This window comes from Anastrepha ludens, chromosome 5 (assembly GCF_028408465.1).
Source record: "Anastrepha ludens isolate Willacy chromosome 5, idAnaLude1.1, whole genome shotgun sequence".
Classification (NCBI taxonomy): domain Eukaryota; kingdom Metazoa; phylum Arthropoda; class Insecta; order Diptera; family Tephritidae; genus Anastrepha; species Anastrepha ludens.
Window position 1 is genome coordinate 31,179,397 of NC_071501.1, and position 18,508 is coordinate 31,197,904.

The 18,508-nt window shown below is 40.1% G+C and overlaps 1 protein-coding gene across 1 annotated transcript; it reads left to right on the forward strand.

The window, feature by feature from the left end:
* The first annotated feature begins 6,670 nt into the window (after positions 1 to 6,670).
* LOC128864991 (piggyBac transposable element-derived protein 4-like) lies at positions 6,671 to 8,792 on the forward strand. Its single transcript, XM_054104827.1, has one exon. It carries the CDS (start codon positions 6,699 to 6,701, stop codon positions 8,469 to 8,471), a length of 1,773 nt encoding a protein of 590 aa, XP_053960802.1. The 5' UTR covers positions 6,671 to 6,698; the 3' UTR covers positions 8,472 to 8,792.
* The last annotated feature ends 9,716 nt before the right edge of the window (positions 8,793 to 18,508 follow it).

Genomic DNA, 18,508 nt, shown 5'->3' on the forward strand with positions numbered 1-18,508 from the left:
CCTAGCAGTTCTGTTACAAATTAAGTCCGTTACAGACATAAAATTATAATACTATGTTTAATGAAGTTAGTTTTATTTAAGCATGTAAATATTAGAAAAAAAACCATTTAATGTTCATTCGAAATGTCACCATTTGCTTTACTCAAGCCTTCAAACGATTAGCCAGTCAGCTATTGCAGCACACACATAGATTTTGGCGTGGAGATTGTTTGACCACTTCTGACCACAAACTGAAGTACAGTGGATTCAAGTCTGGACTTCCATACTACCAATCTTCTGCAAGCCATCGCTGGGTAGTTTTTATCTTATGGGCTAGAACGGAATCTCACGAGAAGAACCAACGCTCCCCATTGACTGCTCAGCAGTACATCCTCCTAGTACACTTTTGCCCCGGTCTTAACCATTTTTTCGCAGAAATGAAGAGATGTAACGCCCTTACAAGACTCTCCCCACCAAACTATTACGGAGGCTGGATGATGGCCACGCTGAACGCTTGGAACAATATTTTTTACATCTTTAGAAGTCTTACCATAGATTTTGTTGTTTTGCTTAATAAAAACTCTAATTAGTCTTCACATGGATTTGGTCGATACATTCATTTCCCTGGATATGATTTTCATCTTCTAAGGGGATTTGAGCGAATTGTTTCGCGAACGGCTTTTATGGCTACATTTGTTCGAACCATGCGAGGACGACCTGTTTTTTCTGTCTGCCACTTCAAACGTTTGAGAAGAACGACTGACCATTCTCGAAATATAACGTTTTTTTCATCAATTCGTAAATGTCACTTGCTCTTTTACCGCACTTTTGTAAGGCAATCACTGCAATGCGATTTTCCTTAGCTCCCCACTCCATTGTTTGCAAGCCAAATTCGCCCCGAAATTGAGTATAATTTATGAGTAGACAGTAGAAACATTTTCTGCGAATCGTTTCTCGCCGTATATATTGTGAAATTTGTCACAAAATTTATGGCAAGTCTAAGTAGTTGATGACGTCGCTAACTCAAAAAGGAGCGTCAACGGTGTCACTCTGCATACGTTTCATACTGGTTCGGCAATAGTCACAAAGTGCACAGTTCGGGACTAGCGCTTCAAGAGACTTACATACTACAGGAAAACATTTAATTTCACACCGAGTTAGAAGCTAATAACCGCGAGCGGTCACCCACACTAACACGATTACTTTGCAGGCACCTTATCTGCGCCTCAGCATATGCAAAGTTTTTTTCCAACTTTCGCGCTGGAGCGTGCGGCACACATTAAGATAAAGGAGAAAGGCATACAATTTTACGCATAATTTGTGAAAACATAAAATCAAAACCAAATCATGAATAGGCAGGAGAGCCAAGTAAATGCCGATTAGAACAACACTAAAGCGAACGGAGCACTAAAGTGAAGCCAACGCAAAGTGCGTAACTACCAAATGAAAATTAAATATTTTGTAACATTAAAGAATACAACTAAGCACAGATTTTTAGTCATTAAAGTAAACGCGCAAAAATCCGCTCAAATGTACAAAAATATTGGTCGCGCAAACTTCAAAGTCGGTCTGTTCAAAAATGTTCAGGAAATGGGGAAAAATCGACAAATGCGGAGATCACACGCAACCACATAACACAGCCTACAACCTGCACGCCGCTCGCTCTCCGGAAACTGTGCATTCAAACATCTACTACAGCTCCTTTTCCACACCTTAGTGGCTCCAGCGGCGATGAAATACATTTTTTTCTCTACTTTTGCTTCGATGCAAAGTGGAGTTTGATGTACTCGTGCCGAACTGTTCGGATTGGAAGCCATATGCGATAAGAAGAAATGTCGTCTGTGTGGCGGAAGTGTGGGTGGCTGGAGTTACTATGTGAAGTTTGATTGGAGCAGAGTGCAGATTGGTGTCGTATTGGAGTTTTGCACTACGCTGAAGGCGGCTGTTAGCAGCGCATTTTTGATATCTTGTAATAGGCAAACAATGAAGAGGCATAAAATTGTGTTGCTGTCGTTAGATGAAAGTTGCAAATGCCACCGCAAACAATGGCAAGAACAGACGCTATAGAAAAAGGTTGCAACAAGCGTGGGGTGCGCTTAAGCAGAAGCGTAGGCCAAAGGATTTAAGTGGAGTGTTGATTTTTGAGTAATAATTACGGTTGGTGGATCTTCAGCCTTTCGCATCCGAGTATGTCCTCCTCCAATATAGGGTGTGCGTTCTGATGTTTTTACACAAATGATGCCGGGAACGACAGTCTTATGCCGCCTCCGAAAGACAGATGGTTTTTCATGAGGGACTTTTTCTTTGTCGGCCAAGGTACAACTTTTTCTGTCAATTGGTATTTCGTGCTCGGGGCTTCGAAACTGCTGCATTTTTCTACTTGCTTAAAACTACCGAATACGGTCAGTGTTTTTCAGGCAGAAATCTTTGCGAACCCGCAGGCATGCAAAATAATTGCGAAAGCAAAGAAAATATTAACATTTTTTCTGATAGCCAAGCCGCGATCAAAGCTCTGATGACGCCACGGTGCAGATCCACGCCGGTCAATTGCTGTAAGGAGGCGATCAAATCTCTTGGGTGTGCAGATAATATTTCTCTGATCTGGGTTCCATGACATAGGTGCGCTGAGGGAAACCAAATTGATGATGAGCTTGCCAGGAAGGGGTTGTTGTTGTTGTAGCAGTATACTTAACCCTCTCAGTGTATGGCAGATGACCGGTTGACTTCGTATAGCTCTTCTAACGGTAGGCCCAAGAAATTTGCTGTTTCGGCAAGTTGAGTCCGGAGGTAAAGGGGCGTTAGATAAGTGGATTTGATGGCGCATGTGAAAAGGTGGTTAGTGTTGTGCGGGGTGCCTTCACATGCTGCACATATATTTAGTATGTCGGGCCGATTTTGGCTTAGAGTTTAACCAGCTAATTGTAATTGTACCAAAGATACGCGCGATTCCCAGAGTAGTTGGAGCTCTTCATCTGCTATGGGTGATGGTTGGACTTCGATTAAGGCATGCGGGGGACGTGAGCATAAGAAGTTGGTAAGTGTCTCCCGATAAATGTCGTTAATTGTCTGCCTAAATACAACCGGGCCCAGTAGTTGTCGATTTGTTTTGTCCTGCAGGAAGCGGTCAACTGAATTGACCTCCTACCACTCATCGGCATGCCCTAACTGCTGTCAAAGCGAAATTGCACAATTTTTCTTCATGTGCTATTTCAAAAAGCCTTTGGTCTCAGTACAATAGTCGCAGGAGGCAGAAAGTTCTGGATACTCCACGCCATTCCATTTCCAAACTCTTAGCTGTGTTTATCGGTCATCGGCACCGGGATAATTAGAAATGCTAGGTTTGCCATTAAATTTGTAGAAGCTGTGGCGACCTTTCAGAGAAAATGATTGTTGAGCACTTCCTCTGTAAATGTGCGGGCTTACCATTGTGGAAGCTGTGGGGATCTTTCACCGAAGAAGACTGTTCGGCAGCTTTTCTGAAAGTTTCCGGATTTGCCAGCTAGACCATTAAACTCACTAGGTGCTCCTTCTTTCGACAGCCTGGAGCAGTGCTCCAATCTAAATCCCATCTCAACCTTCTCCATTACATCTACAGCTCTGGTTGACATCGAAAGGTATCAGACCCTTGGAGGTCTCATAATGGCATTAAAACGGCGCTTTAGTGCTACGTGAGGAGTGCCAGACTGTTACCTGCATCATTTCACCTACTGGCCCATCTACTGTTGCAGAGCTTCCGAAAATTCGTTACTTGCTTTATTATTATTATAGATTCCCGCTTTTTTCTGCTTCCCCCTTTCTCTTCCATGCATCCGCGCCCCTGCAACAACTGGCAACCACAATATGAAAATTGAATGACATTTAGCCTGTAGCGTTGCATTGAAAGGTATTGACGTGTTTGCCTCCGCCACACTACCACACATTACACTTTAGAAGCCTGCCAGCTATCGGGCTTGTCATTTTAACATCTTACCCTTCTTCTCGTCTTCAATATTTGTATAATTTTTCGTTTTTGCACTGCAAATACTTTTTTAATATTTTCGCCCCCCTTTTTTGTTATTCTCTGCTATTAGCAACAAAGTGACTGCGATACTTGACAATCAACGCGAACGTAGCATTCTGCTGAAAGTGCTTCAGTGCCATTTTACCAGAGGGTTGCTGCTCCACCACTTACTTACACACCTACGCATGCAGCATATTTGCAAGCAACAGCTTTTACTGAAAGCACAGACACAGCAAAGAAGATAAAAATCAACGCAGACGTGTGCATAAAATATTAATTATCAGTAGCTGATGTCAGCCGAAAGCCAACGGAACAGCATTTTGACTGGCGACTGTCACTGCCTGCCACCGCCAACTAACACCATCCTGTCCGGCAGTCCGCGCCATATACAATATTGCTCCAATTCGAGTAGTGACTTTAGGAGATGAATTCTTCGATGATACGAAGCGCATGTTGTTTTGCGAAAATGAAGTATGAGTAAGGTAAAATCGAGGGGGTAGCTAGTCTATAGACGGTATCATCCATCGAAGTGTCGTCAACAACTTGGCAGGGCAAATTTTCTAAGATGCTTTCTTAATAGGAGTGGGGCTATTTTGCTAGAACGAGATAAGATGATTTTGCTGAGCAGATTGCAGACTTCTCAGAGATGCTCCCCCATTAGTATTTTAAGTGGTTGTCGTCCACAAAGATGGCCATTTTCAATAGAAGCTTTTTCATTTCATAGGTAAGTAAGTTTGCAATATTTAAGTGTGAGAAAGTGAAGTGTAGACTACTTGTAGACGTACAGAAGTGTTTGTGTATGCCAGGGAAGGTCTGGAAATGTAGGTAGAGAACGTAAATTACTTTGTGGTTATCGTCTGAAATTTAAACGAGTAGCGAAATGATTTTTAAAGCAACATTCCGTAGGCGACTTGATATGACTCTAAAAAATCGGAACTTTTTTACATCAAAGTAGCAGAGCTGTAATAGTAACCTGGAATCCTGATCAAAGAAAGGTTACCTAGGTAAGGTTAGATTTGACCTGCTCCTGACCTGCTAAGGTTAGATTTGACCTGCTCCTTACAGGAGTTCACTTGTTTCGTTCTGCACCATGGCGTCGTCAGAGCCTTGACCGCGGCTTGACTATCACAAAAAATGTTCACATCTCCCTCGCTCTCGCGTTCTTTAAGCAATTTGCATGCCTGCAGGATCGCAAAGACTTCTGCTTGAAACACACAAGCAGTATTCAGCAGCTTAAAGGAGATAGATAAATTGGCTAATTTAGAGAAAACTCCTGCTTCGACTCCCGATTCCATCTTGGAACCGTCGGTGAAGACAGAGGTGCAAGCTTCGGTGCAGATTTTCCCCTCGTTCCAATCCTGCCTATTTGGAAAGATTGCCCTAGCACCACCATCAAACTCTAATTTGCGGATAGAGAGATCTATTCGAAGTTCGGAGAACTACGGTATTACGGTGTAACTGCTCGAAAATGTTACCATGTCCCTTGAGCTCATAAGAATGATTTTTGTTTTTTAAATTAGGTTTAAAATGTCTAGTGCATCATCAAGGCTGCCATCGCAGCAAGGATATGTCCGAAGACTAAACATCTCCGCCTCGTTTGGAATCATCGTCCACCCTGGAACCGCTTTCGAATTACTTTAGAGTGGCGTTTCATCTTCATTATTACAAGGCCTATGCTTGTGTGTTTGCGCTCAGGTTCCACTTTTTCATCCGGAGTATTTTTTTCCGCGAAAAAACATGTTCCTTAGCTGCTTAGCATTTTGTCGATTATATTTTCAGTCGTTATGTGACCGACTTCATTCACCAAGGTTCGACGTTCTTGTTCCCAACCCACGCATTGCCTCGTTTCTCCAGCGGTCTAACCCTAGCCTCTTCGTTTCATTCTTTTCCTTCATTAAACTCAAAAAAAGAGCTTGGTTGGGCTGAGCTTATGTGCCTTTCTTTTGGCTGCAATTTGCAAATAGATGGCTCAAGCTTCTCTCCGTTCTAGCACTACATTCAAGGTAAAGGTAGATTGGAGTGTCTCGCGATTGGACGCAGAAACGACAAGAATAAGTGAACCATATCCCTCCCGATCATGTGCAGATAACTGCAAAGTCTGTAATGGCCCGCGAGAATGCCCGTTTGAATGTCCGTGTGAATGCCCGTGACAATACGCAGTTTATCTTGGGGAAGGTTACAACCACTTTTGGTTGTACCCCAATAAGGATTTCGTGTGGCGTAGCTCTATAGTTTGGTGTCAGCTGACCCCCCTTAGCTCCAATTTACATTATTATCCAGTTTAGTTCTGAAGCTCTTTTCGAATTTGATGACTTTAGTGATAGCATCGCTGGGAAGCTGGGTAAGTGGGAGCTGCGGACTCAGCAATTCCATGTTCTTAGATGATATCACTTTTGTTCTACCGAAACCTTCCTTAACCCGGCGAGCGTAAGGTTGGGTGAAATTCACCCAGCCTGTAATAAACCGTTTGATATTTTCTATTCCGTACGTCAAAATAAGTTGTGCGTCTGAGTAGCTGCGCGGGGGGAGGTAGGCATTCGTTGTGTTTCATGCCGCAGTTGACCGCCGACTGGCGAGGTGTTTAGATGTTGTCAAAGTTGCGGCCGGGTAAGTTTCACCCACCTTACGCTTCGTGTTACAAATTCGAGTAAATACTTTTTGTTTTATATTCGTTATATTTTAGTTTTTATTTTTTTTTTTTTTCAGCTAAATAATTAATATGTCATACGAAGAAACCCAAAGAAGATTATTGAGGGTTTTCGAAGCAGCTGATCAGGATGATTCTTGTGATGATTCTGGTAGTGACTTCGAAATTGATAATGTTGGCCAAAGAAGCTCTGAAAGTGATTCGGAACAAGAGGTAGGATTACCGAATGAGGAAGAAAACGAAGCTGAGGGATCTGAAGAACGTGAAAGCAATGATAACAGACCATATTTTACTGGAAAGAATGGTACAAAGTGGTTTAGTGTACCAGAAAGGTCTAACGTGCGTACGAGATCAGAAAACATTATAAGGGAAAGGCAGGGCGTAAAAGATATTGGCAAAAATGCAAAGACAGCTGTTGAATGTTGGAAACTCTTTCTTACTGATGAGATTTTGCAAGAAATATTGTTACATACAAATAGTCAAATAAATCTGAAGAGAACTGCTTGTGAAAATAGTCACGTAAAGAAATATATCATGGCAGACTTGTCATCGTCAGAATTAAAGGCTTTTATCGGTCTCTTGTATCTTGCAGGACAGTTCAAAGCAAATAAGCTGAATTTGAAGGATCTGTGGATAAGTGATGGATCAGGGGTTGAGATTTTTAGGACAACGATGACTTTGAAGAGATTTCAATTTATTCAAAACTGTTTACGGTTTGATGATAAGAATACTCGGAGCGAAAGAAAAGCTACTGATAATTTGGCTGCCATTCGTTCTTTTTTCGAGAAGTTCGTAGCAAATTGCCAAATTGTTTATACACCATCTGAGTATACAACTATAGATGAACAACTTCCATCGTTTCGAGGCCGTTGCAGTTTTCGCCAGTATATGCCCAATAAGCCAAACAAATATGGCTTGAAAATATATGCCTTGGTTGATGCAAAGTCGTTTTACGTCATCAATCTTGAAATTTACCCAGGAAAACAACCAACAGGCCCTTACGCTCTCAGTAACAAAGCTTATGATGTTGTGGACAGACTTGTGGCTCCAATTTCCAAAACCAATCGCAATGTCACCTTTGATAACTGGTTTACCAGTTATCCGTTGATGTTACACTTATTGAAAGAACATCGTTTGACAAGCACAGGCACTGTTCGAAAAAATAAGCCCGAGATTCCAAGTCAGATGCTCCAAACGCGTAACCGAGAGATCCCCAGCACAGTGTTTGGATTTCAAAAGGATATATCTTTATTGTCCCATGTGCCAAAAAAAAACAAGGTTGTTTTGTTGATGTCAACATTACATCACGATGATAGCGTTGTTGCTGATACTAATGGCACACAAAAACCAGAAATGATTATTTTTTATAATCAGACCAAGGGAGGCGTTGATGTTGTAGATGAGCTGTGCACCAACTACGATGTTTCGCGAAATACAAAGCGCTGGCCAATGGTGATTTTCTATGCAGTTTTGAACATGGCTGGTATAAATAGCATAATAGTTTACAAGTCCAATAATAGTAGCAATTTGTCACGCCGAAATTTTCTTAGAGACCTGGGTATTGGATTGGTTTCAGAACATTTACAAAACAGAAAGGAAAATCAGCATTTACCCCGAGAGCTTCGCAAACGAATTCTGGACCAAGTGGATGAACCCTCACACTCACAACGACCTCCAAATAAAGTTCCTAAGCCTATCAGGAGATGTCAAATATGCCCTACTAAAAAAGATCGCAAGACTAAACACACTTGTTATAAATGCAATCGCTATTTATGTATGGAACATGCTGTTTTCACGTGTCAAGATTGCGCTCAAACTGAAGATGATTACGAGAACTCTGAATAACTATATAGTAAAAGTTTTGATCTCATATGTTTCCTAATTTTATAAGCTAGAAGTAAAAGCTATTCGTTTTGTTTTTTTTTAGTTTCTTTTTTTTATAAAATTATAATACTAAGTGTTACACTTTGTTTAAATGAAAGAAAATATTTTTGTTAATTTCATAAATAAAGATTTAAAAATATTTGTTTGCTTTATTTTTCCTTCCCAATCAGTTCTTGGGTTATTACATAATTGTACTAGTAAATAAAAACATATAAAAATATTATGAACACATTAAAATATCTAGCTCAATATATGGGTTTGTTACACCCAGCTTACGCTCAATGTAATAAATATTAACCTTACGCTCGCCGGGTTAATAATATTCAACGCTTGGTTGATTAGTGAATAACTATATGAAGATGTGTCAGCTCGAGCATCACCTCCATCGCAGCTGTAAGGTAGGTCCGCATCGTTCGCGTGATGCATACGCATGTCATGTTTAGTAAGTGAAACCTGCACTGTCGAGAGAGTGGCTGCGCAAGCAACCGCTCCATATGTTATCATTGGTCTCGTTATCATGACGTACATCCATCTCGGAATTCTTTTTCTGCAGCCCCAGGATTTTCTTGCTAGCCATTTGCAGATCATGAGAGTTTTTGTCGCTTTGGGCAAGGTTGGACAAGGTTCCATTCAAGGTTGGCATCCAGGTCCAGGTCAAGGTACTTAATTTCGCTTACTAACCCAATAACAACCGGGTCGTACCTTATCTCTCCCATTTCAGGTACAATTATTTTCCTCGTGAAAGGAACGATGGCTGTTTTGAACGGGTTTATATGCAGACCCAACGCAGCACACCATCTCTTCGTCAAACTTAATGTTCTTTGCATTATGACGGAAAGAGTGTTCTCAAACCTGCCTCTCGCTATAATTACAATGTCATCCGCGTACCCTTGACTGCGGATCCCGTTGCTTGTCAGCAAGTGAAGCTGCTCGTAAACTACTAAGCTCCACAGGAGGGCTGATAAGGTCTTTCTTGTTTGTAGTTGGTTAGTACTGTCCGCTGCTGAGGTTGCAGCTATCCTTGTGTGTAGTAGGTACTCTATCCATTTGCAGATGCGTTTCTGTACGTTCCGCTTCTATAGTGCGCTACATACCCCCGAGTGACTGGCGTTCTCGATAACTCCTCCATTATCAAGGAAGGCACAGCGAACTGTGCGAAGTGTTTTATCTGATCTCATAAAAAATAATCTTGTCTATTGATTTTAATACAAAATAGTCTAAAGGACTTGACCTTTTTTTCTATTTTTGGTATGTTTCCTAGCGCGAAACTGTCTCCCATTAATCCAGCGAGATGTGTTGTAATTATGGTAATTTGTTAAACTTGTAATCATCAAAGAAGTTGTTGAGCCAGTTTTTATGTACCTTTTTGTTATCAAAGGTAACGCCCTTCGTGTTTTTTGACATAAAATGGAAAAGATGGTAATCGGTCGGTGCAAGGTCAGAAGAATACGATGAATGCTGAAGGATATTCCATTCGAGCTCTTGGGGTGTGGCTTTGACGACTTGTGCAACATGGGCCCTCACGTTGTCATGAAAGAGTGTGATTTCACCATGTCGATAAGGTTTTTTCAGTCGAATAGCCTCATTCACGCGGTGTAGCTGGGCAATGCACAGCTCCTTGTTGACCGTGGCGTTCTTTTCCAACAATTCCCAGTGCACCATGCCCTCCCAGTCCCACCAAACACATATTAAGATCTTCTTTGGAAGAAGATCCGGCTTGACTCTCGTTGACGGGCGTATCTCCTGGAGTCACCCACTTCTTTCTTTGCTTTATATTTATGTACGAGTATAGACACCATTTCTCATCTCCCGTAACGATTCGGTACAAAAGGCGCTGTTTATGACCGTATGTTGCTCGATGGCGGGCGAGATGTTGAGAAGCAATTTGAAGGCGACTTTCTTTGCTTTTTCGTTGAGCGCGGTGCTGAGCAGGCGCCCAATTTTCGGTAAATTTCATTGAACAAAAGTGATTAAGAATCGTTTCTTCATGACAGCTCATTTTTTTTTGTCAATTCACTACTGGTTTGGCGCAAGTTCTCCTGCAAAAGTGATTTGAGACGTTCTTCATCGAATTCAGAAGACCTTCCGTTGCGGGATATGTGATCGACATCAAAGTTGCCAATTTTGAGCTTTTCAATCCATTTCCGTGCTGTGAACTCGCTTGTGATACCTGCTCCATACAAGTCGTAAATCTCCTGAGCTGCTTCGGCAGCATTTTGACCTCAATGAAAAGCAAAGAAGAGCAGGTGTCGAAAATGATGATTTTTGCCTACTGGGTATTCCATTTGAAGCCTCAAAGCTAGTAAAACATTAAACAACGCAAAAATACTTTTAAGATAGTTCTGTAGAGCAGAAAGAGTTCTATCGAATGAATACCCATACTTACCCTTTGCCAAACAGCAAACAAATCATTGTGAAATAAAAGAAAATATAAAAACGCTATGAACTTATTCCCCAGCCGAATAAATATTGGTATTCATTATTTCAGGATTCATTCTGTACATTCAGAACATTCACTCTGTACACAACATCTAATTAGCATTTTGAAAACAAACCCCGAAAGTAACTACTGAGCTCATTAGCGGATTTGGGTGTTCATTTACAGCTCACAAACATCTCGACCGTCCGTCCATCCAAAGACAATGTCTAATCACTTGAATAAGCTATCGATGGTATGAAATTGTCAAATGAGCCGCTTGCTGGGCTGTCAATAGCAGCTAACAAAGAAGTTTAGTGTAATAAAGGCAAAAAAGGAAAAGTGAAAGGTTAGTCAGATTTAGACAAAAATCCTAAAATCGCAATTTGACTGTTAAATTAACTACAATAACAATAGAAGATTGGCTTGAACATACAAAAACAAAAAAAAATAACAAAAATACAAAGCAAACAAAAAGTGGGAGCTAACAAAAAAACCTAAAAAGAAGAAAAACTGTACAACAACAAAAGCGCGTAACGATTAATCCGCTAGCAAGCCAATTTACGCTTGACAGTAGAAAATGTGTCAACATGACGTGTGGCAAGTCGGTGACTGCGGTAGGCAGGGGTGCATACGCATATGAATTTAACGGATATATGGCAAATGTATGCATACATACATACACACATGCATACATACATACATACACACATGCATACACACATATGCACGCATGTATGTGTGGTGTATGCGTCAGTATAGGATTACGAGACGATTACGTACAGGACCTCTTTCTTTCGACCCATATTGGAGTGCGTGCATATGTGGTACGCATGTGTGTATGTATGTATATATGGACGTGTGTATGTACAATATTTCAACTGGCACATCACATTTTGCACTCCCTTTTCGCACACAAAAATGTGGCAAAAATTGCAAACGAAAAGGCAGGCACAACAATGCGCATCGACGTTGCGCCTTGACAACCAAAAATGACTTTGTAAACGGGCTTGTCACTTTCAACAGCCCCAATAACAATGACAAGGTGAGTTGAAGGTTCAGCGAATGCGCCCGAAATGGTCTACTTCTTGCTGATTGCCTTTTTACTTACATATTTTCCACAATTTGCCTTCCTTCCGCATTATTGCTGAAATACACGCATACACTCTCGCACACACACACACACACAAACACTTGGTGTTGCCTTTTGTTTTGGCAGCTTGCAATTTACTTGTCATCCGCTGACAATTCATAGACGTACTCAATCGCATACATTCATGCAGAATTGCAGAAGGGGCATATGTAGACATATATGTACATACCAACAATATATACTTACAATACCCTGCAGGAAAAGCTGAGGTAGTAATAGAAATTTGCTTTTTTTTTAAATTGGAATCACTTCATTAATTTTGTCGAGAAGCAAAGCAGAAAATCAAATTCATATGCATACATACACACCGCGAAAAAAACATTAGCACATCAACATTAGAATCAAATTTAACAATTTTTGTTTCATGCTGTATTTATTATTTTATTATTTATATTATATATTTTTTTGTTTTGTTCAATCATCCCATTCTTTGGGAGGCACTTACACAACTTGGCAGCAAGTCAGATGTTTACACTGTTTTAATAAGTTTTTACCTATCGTTCTCTAAATTAAAATAGAACTAAGAGGTACAGGTGTGAATATTGTAGCAAAAAATATATATTAATTTACTGAAGGAAATTTCTTATTATGTGACAAGAATTCAGCAGAGCCGCTTTTGAAAGGTCATAGAAATGGTGCTTCTCCAATTTGAGCTTCTTCAGGTTTTTCGTCAGATTTACGTAAACGAGTCCGTGGGCCGATATGATCAGTGGCAATATAAAGACCTTTCTGAGTTTCCACTGCCGCTTGATGTCAATCCCCAAATCGGAGTATTTGCTGATTTTCTCTGCGTACGACATGCGGGCTTTTCAATTCGTTGTTGTATACGCCATGTATGGGCATTGGTGACCATTGTTCAACTTTGTTCAGTTTTGTTGTAGTGTTCCTTTTGTCAGTTTTTGTTGTAGTGTTTATTGTTATTATTTATTTTATTTTTTTTTTATTATTTTTTTTTTAATTTCATTTTTTTTTTTACAAAAGTGTAGCTAACTGTCTATCTAAGGCCATTTAAATTCATTTTAAAAATGAAAACAAAAAAGTTGAAAAAATACACAAACACTGCCAATGCCAATTCCACGGCTTCTAGTTCTAGAATTTCCCAAAATATTTCTGGTATGCAGTTTTAATGTTTATTAAATTTTAACACAAAAAAGTGCAAGTTTGAAGTAAACAAAAAATCTCGTTGAATTTTCATATATGTTTTTGCTTTAATTTTCTCCATATAAAAAACTCACAACATTTTCTTTATACCGAGAAATTAAAAAAATCAGCGATAGCAGCAACTTCAAGCTTGTCCTTAGGTAGGTAAGTAGTTCTGGTGGCTGCCATAATTACACACTTTGACTTGGCGTAGGTCCATTGTGATACCACTGGATCTTTTTCCTTATACTAAGGGATCCCTTTTAAGGGGGCAGATGCCTGTAAACGGCCATATTTTCCCTGATTTTCATTAAAATTATTTAAAATCAAGAATTCAATATATTTTTTTCAAAATTGGCATACAGTTTATTTATTCATTAACCTTCATGTGCTCGGCTTACTACATTTGTAGTAAATTGTGAAAAAAAGTGAGATAAAAAAAAAATTTCCGAAACAACAATGCCCGAATTTTTTAGTAGCTTCCTGATTATCAAATCAAAGTGAATTAAGAGTATAATAACACTCGAACTATTATTTGCTTGACATCTAGACCCTACTTGAAAAAACATCATCTTGCGGCCGGCTTACTACATTTGTAGTAACCATATAAAATGTATGCACGATTTTTTATAACTGTCGCTTCAATCGTAGTATATTTGGCATGTTTGCTTAGGTGTGTTTTATCATTCAAGAAAATCAGTCTTGTATTCATTATGATGGATGCAACAAGTGTAAGGAAGCAATACATTTACAAATAGACATACATCAGTTGTGGAAACACAAGTATAGACATGTCAAAGCGTGTTCAAATTCAGGAACGACGAGTTGTTAAGCGGTAAGTTTAGATACATATATATTTCCTTTGCCAAAAATGCTAAAAGGAACAGTTAACTATCAGTCTAAGGTACGAAGAACTTCAGGATCATGTGCAAAACATATTGCCCGAGCTTGATGAGGAGGAAGAGCATTTCAACTTGGAGGATGATAGCAATGCCGGCAATGAGGAGAGTTCCAACCCGAACGATGTTGGCGCTGGTGGTTTGATTGATATCAATACAGAATAATCCGACGCTAAAAGTGAATTAATTATTGAAGAGGACGTCATTCGCAATGATGAGCAAGAAGAGGGTGCAATATTCGAAGCAGATTTCGAGGATGATTTTGACGCAATGGATAAAATGCTTTCCGCATATTCAACGAAACGCAAAACATTGTGTTGGCCCTTGGCCATGTTTTATAACATGCTGGACATAAGTGCACTTGCATCATTCATCATTTACTCGGAAAACAATCCATATAACCGTCGCACAGACGCGCGACGAAAATTCTTGCGGAGCTTGTCTAAGCAGCTTTTTATGTCAGCAATTGAACAGCGCTCTCAAGTTCCCCGGGTGCTGGGATTCCATCAAACACGTAAAGCTATCGAAATGGCACTGGATCGATCCCTTTCTGCTACATCTAATGTTGATTCATCTATTTTACCTGATATTTCCAACGATAAACAACCAAAATATCCTGTACCTTGTCAATACTGTAAAATAGGAAGTCGTAACAAAACACGAAAAATCTGTAGTTGATGCAAAAAAGCAGTGTGTAATGCACATGCCGAAACATATATTTTGGGAAAATGCTGTTCAACTCCTGAAAATTAAAACATTTTTTGTATTAAAATTATCACCTGAATTCAATATTTTTAAATAAAAAGGTTATTACACACGTACAAGTAAAAAAAAAACACCATACAAGTATTTTTTTCTTAACATTACATTGGTTTTGCATGCAATTACCTAGTTACTACAAATGTAGTAAGCCGACCGGGTACGTAAGTTTTATATCCCGGGCACATCGGTACAGACGCAGAAAAGCTAGTTTTACCATTTAATTCTTATTACAGAAGCTGTGGCGATCTTTCAGAGGAGGAGCACAGTTGAGCACTTCCTTTGTAAATGTCCGGGCTTGGCAGCTAGACGATTAATGTCACTTGGTGCTCCTTTCTCTGACAGCCTGTGGCAGTGTTGCAACCTAATTCCATCAACTTTCTCCACTACATCAACAACTCTGGTTGGCTGTAGATATCTGCCTATTGGAGGTCTCATAATGGCGCTTGAGTGCTGCTTGGGGAGTTCCATATTGGTTTTATTTCATTTACCTACCTACCTTGGAAGATGAAAAATCGAAAGCCAAAGTAGCTAGCTTCTTGTGAAGCTCTCAGTATAGGAGTATAAGAAGACCAGGTAGTTATAACACAATATGTATATTCACACAATATGTATATTCTTCAGAATAGTTCCACTCTTCTATTTACGAAGCTTTATCTGATTCTCTGATTCCACTCGTTGTTCCTAAGCAATGACAGGTGGGCACTCCCAATACTTAGAACTGGTAGCGGCAGGCTAATCACCTAACCTGTCAGAAATCAAAAACAAATTAACAAACCCAACGCAAGACTGAGTCTTGTCGAGGCCCTATACTCGCGAAAGGAGTGAGCAAGGAAAAAAATATCTGATTCCACACAGTTTTTGCATATCGAAAAATTCTCCTTAAATAAATTCAACTCAGCAAACGATACATATCTCAGAGACTAATAAAGACTAATCGGCCGCCGTAGCCGAATGTGTTTGTGCGTAACTAACATTCGGAATTCGGAGATCGTTCAAATCTCCGTGTATGACCATGAAATAATAGAAAAAGTTTTTTCTGATAGCGGTCACCCCTTAGCAGGCGATGGCAAGCCCCCGAGAGTATTTCCGACCTAAAAAAGCTACTCATATTATAAAAACATCATCTGCCGTTCGGAGTCGGCTTAAAATTGTTGGTGTTGGAGCTTCAAGTAACAAGACCATTGATCTTTCAAAAGCTGGTAAAATTTTTGAAATGTGTCGCGCTGCTCTTAATTTTTATTGTGAATACAGGCCTTTATAAAAATTTAAATATCATATAGCTTTCTATGCCGATTTAATAAGAATGTGCAAACGGAGGAAAATTTGCTAGAAGCCTACCAGTTCCGCACTACTTGATTTTCCTGCAGGGCGCATACATTAATCTGAAATATGTGTTCTCACATATGTACGTATAAGTATATGTCCACCTATAGAGCCGTTAATCGCTTCTTGCCTGATATTGACAGCGCTGTCAATCATTTCCAGCCTGAGAGCCAGCCAATGGAAGTCAAAAGGAGACGTGGCGGTTATAAAAAGCCTGCAAGTATTGACAGTTATACAGAAATGTACACACACATACATGAATATACACAAATAAGTAGATATTTGTAAAAATCGATGTCATCGCGAAATTAGGTAAATGTTTTGTAAAAAGGTAATCGCTTTAAAAGTGCAAAACAAATGGCGAATTCTCACGTATCGAAAAAAGTGTGTACAAAAGCCGTCTATGAAGTACTTACATATGTATTTGTGTCAATATTTAGAGATGAATGTGCGTATTAGAGTCAGCAGGAAACTCGTATGCACAAAGGACTAAACTGGATATCGATAAAATGATTTCTACGTGGTAATCTTCATGTGCATGTTAGGGGTCCTCACCACAAAAAAGGATGCAGTTTTTCTAATGGAAAAAAGATTTACGTAAGCCAAACTGATTTTACAATATCTCGGAAAATCGGGTATTTCTTAAAAGTATTTTTCCAAAAATTCCCCAGATGATAGACGAGGTTATGCTTAAAAGGACCCCATTAAAATTATTAAAAATGTTATCAATGGAATCAAAATAGTTATATAGTTATTTGGAAGTGCTTTTGAATCGGTCCGGCTCTCATGGTGGTATGATCAAAAAGTTCCCGGAACAACGGCCAGATTACGCTCTAAGTGAACTGATTTGAGATATATTTTTCCTTTTTTAGGTTGCCAAATCTTTGATCAACATTCCTTTAAAAATTTCAACGCCATTGCTCCACATTTCTTAAACTTACGCCAGCTTTAGTAAATCTACATCGTACACATGCTTTCGATTCCTTACACTTTTCAAAATGGATTTGAATTTGCAACAACGAGTTGGTATTAAATTTTGCGCTAAAATTGGATTCAATAGTGCGAAAGCCTTAGAAACTATGGGAAGTGAAAATGTAAATAGCATTTCCAAATATCGCATTACGCTATACCAGTGTCACGGCTTTTATTATGGCCATCAGGTCAGCCTGAAGAACACTACAGTAGTCGGGGTGTCGAAAACTGAAGGGGATCCCCATCTTTGAGCCATCTGTGCATACATGGGTGGACTCGCCCTGTCTTACCACGTCCCGTTCCCATTCTCCCCTCGAAGGTGGGAGGGTCGTGAACGTTGGAATGGCAAGTATAGGCAGGTCTGTATAGTCCACCTGACTGGGAAGCCCCAACGCGCCATCCAGGATTTTACCGTGGCCATAGTCTGTGTTTGACCACTTACACTCAGCCTTATTGCTGCACTGCGCGCAATGTATTTTGCCAGCAGGTCTACCGGAAGGAAGTTTAATATCGCATACAGTGCATTCGATTTTGTGGTTGACATTGCACCGGTTATAAGAACAGATGCAAGTCTTTGGACCTTGTCAACTTTTGTAATGTCACGCCCTTCTCAAGGGCATTCCACCATTTTGCTCTAATCGTAGTAGATAATTGGTCATTCTGGGTTTCAAACCCCATTTTTCCTCAATGAGTCTCCCTCTTTGTGCGACTGTGAGCCCCCAATTTAGCTTCCCATTCAGTACGAGTCCTAGATATTCAGCGCTTTCTGTTACTTTAAGGGGTTTTGCCCCTGAAAATATTTGTTGAAGAGCAGGTATTTTATGTTTTCTGCTGAATAGTATCAGTTCCGTTTTTTCTCGATTTACTTCTAGTTCTCTACTTTTGCACTACCTCTCTCTTTATTGCAGATCACACAGTGTTGGAAGGTGTTTGCCCGAGATTGCTATTACAATATATGGTATTAAGTAGCACCGGATACCAGCAAGGGGACATCAACAACGATATCTGGTTATCTTCAGATCAATCGACGTGATCACAGATTGACCACATCGTGATTGATGGAAGAGAAATCATCATTGACTCGAACTATAACCTTGTCGGAGCCAAGGTTCGCACTCGCTTATGTGCGGTAAAAACGCGCATCAACGCACACAGCTGTGATACTTGAGTGTGTGGCGGCCGCCGTAGCCGAATGGGTTGGTGCGTGACTACCATCCGGAATTCACAGAGAGAACGTAGGTTCGAGTCTCGGTGAAACACCAAAATAAGGAAAAACATTTTTCTAATAGCGGTCGCCCCTCGGCAGGCAATGGCAAACCACCGAGTGTAATTC

Excerpts from the sequence above, each read along its gene's own strand:
- LOC128864991 (XM_054104827.1), top strand. The coding sequence starts at position 6,699 with ATGTCATACGAAGAAACCCAAAGAAGATTATTGAGGGTTTTCGAAGCA.